The sequence below is a fragment of the Trachurus trachurus genome (assembly GCF_905171665.1).
Source record: "Trachurus trachurus genome assembly, chromosome: 9".
In the NCBI taxonomy this organism is placed as follows: Eukaryota; Metazoa; Chordata; class Actinopteri; order Carangiformes; family Carangidae; genus Trachurus; species Trachurus trachurus.
This window is the reverse complement of record NC_139895.1, coordinates 29,905,703-29,907,727: the sequence shown is the minus strand read 5'-3', so window position 1 is coordinate 29,907,727 and position 2,025 is coordinate 29,905,703. Positions and strand designations below refer to the sequence as shown.

The 2,025-nt window shown below is 48.1% G+C and overlaps 1 protein-coding gene across 1 annotated transcript; it reads right to left on the bottom strand.

Moving 5' to 3' along the window:
- Positions 1-654: 654 nt before the first annotated feature.
- npy8br (neuropeptide Y receptor Y8b) lies at positions 655-1,758 on the bottom strand (the record flags this gene model as incomplete). The annotated part of the gene is made up of 1 exon (XM_083978776.1): positions 655-1,758. The coding sequence occupies one exon, from the start codon at positions 1,756-1,758 to the stop codon at positions 655-657; it is 1,104 nt and encodes a 367-aa protein (XP_083834902.1).
- Between the last annotated feature and the right edge of the window lie 267 nt (positions 1,759-2,025).

Below are 2,025 nucleotides of genomic sequence, written 5' to 3'. Positions count from 1 at the left end.
GTAAACCGAACGAAACCCCTGGAGCCACATTTAATGCACTAATGTTCTCTCATTTAGTTGTGTATTAAGATACTCAGTCAGTAATCACTAACACATCACGGTTTACAATCCCTTAACATTTTCATCAATACTATTAACATAAAAGAGCAAAACTGAAAAACCCATCCACCCCTTAACCCTTTGTCCTCTCAGTACTCTCCATCATTCACATTTACAACGGACAAAAGTGTGACAAGCAAAACTCAATACATCTGATAGCAGTTGAGAAAGAAAACATGTCATTTTTATAGCATATCAAATACTTTCTCTTCATTCATGTGTCCACAGCACACAGGGAATGGACTGTACAGACTGCAGTTTCCACTGTGAAGTGTCCTCTGTCGCCCAACAGTACTTAAACTTGTCCAACCTTTGCACCATCATTTTGTTATCTACTTCCTCTTACATGTGAACTTGTGCTGAATTGAGGGCACTGCGCCACCGGTGAAGTATCTTCAGTCTGCTCCCTCTGGACTGCTATTGTGAGGTTTATAACTTTGTAAATGTCAACCTCGCTTTTGCGCGCAATGAAGCAGGAAAAGCTCTAGAGGGTGACACAATGAGGGCTGGAGAGGCCCCAGTAGTTTTTTTGTCTTTTGCTGAATAGGCTTGGAGTTAAGTATTGATGCTAATAGATCCATTGCTCAAGATCGACCCCTTGGTGACCTCCGTGCTGACGGTGGAGAGTGGGACCGTCTCGTACCTCTCCGCCACCCCCCAGCAGCGGCAGCGCAACAGAGTGGATTTGAGGTGTTTCTGGAAATTGCTGTTGAGGAAACCATAGATGACGGGGTTGATGCAGGTGGAGGCCATCGCCGTGAGGTGGCAGAATGAGAAGATGACGTCGTGGCTACAGGACGGGATGGCCTCGTGGTTCCAGTCAAACACTGCGTTGAAGACGTTGAGAGGGAGCCAGGAGAGGCTGAACGCCACCACGATGGAGATCAACATGGCGTTGATCCTCGTGGAACCCTTGTTTTTCTTTTGAGTGGCGTTCCTGCCGCGCTCCACCATGTCCTTCCTCCTCCTCAGACGCAGGTAGATGTTCAAGTAGCAGACCATGATGAGGACCAGCGGGAGGAAGTACTGGAAGACCAGCAGGGAGGTGGTGTAGGCTCGCCGTTCCTGAACCGACGGCCACCCCTCCATGCAGACGGGGTGATCGTTGACCGGGAAGGGCATGCTCATGTTCTGGAAAGGCAAATTGAGTACGCTGTATAAAGGGAAAGGCACTGAGATCACACAGGCCACGATCCAGGTGACAGCCACGGCCAGGTAGGACTGGAACACCATCGGCTTCCATCCAGTCGGGTGGACAATGAGCTGGTAGCGCTCCATGGCGATAAGGACGAGGGAATAGATGGAGACGGTGACTGATATGCACTGTATGAAGGGTGTGAGTTTACAGAGGGTGTCTCCAAGGATCCAGTGGTCCATCAGAGTGTAGATGATGGTGACCGGCAGGCACACGATGCACATGAGGATGTCAGAACAGGACAGGTTGACGATGAAGATGTTGGTGACGTTGCGCATCTCCTTGTGTCGCGTGATGACAAACACCAGGCAAGAGTTCCCAATGAGACCCACGGCCATGACCGTGCTGTACGCGACGATGAGAAAGGTGGTGCCGCTCACCGAGAGTGAGCAGTCCTCTGTGAAATCCCACGGTATCTCTTTCCACAAGGCTTGGTTGTGGTTGGTGCTGTGCTGCAGCTCCATGTTGGTTTTTTCCTTGGCTCACTTCAAAGGCTGGGAACTAATTAAACTAATTTGTTGGGTCACACCTTCTGTAATTACTTTATGAATAACATTTGCATTTTTTTCAGCTTTCCTTCATCCTCAATCTTTGGCGGGTTTTACAGCAGTCTTCATTTTCTGCCTGAAAAGCAAAGAAAAAGAAATGATTTACCTTCAACAGTTTTCCAGGTGTGAAAGGTTTATTTCTAAACTTACGAACCTCTTGAGATATTTAAGTTGGTTTATCAT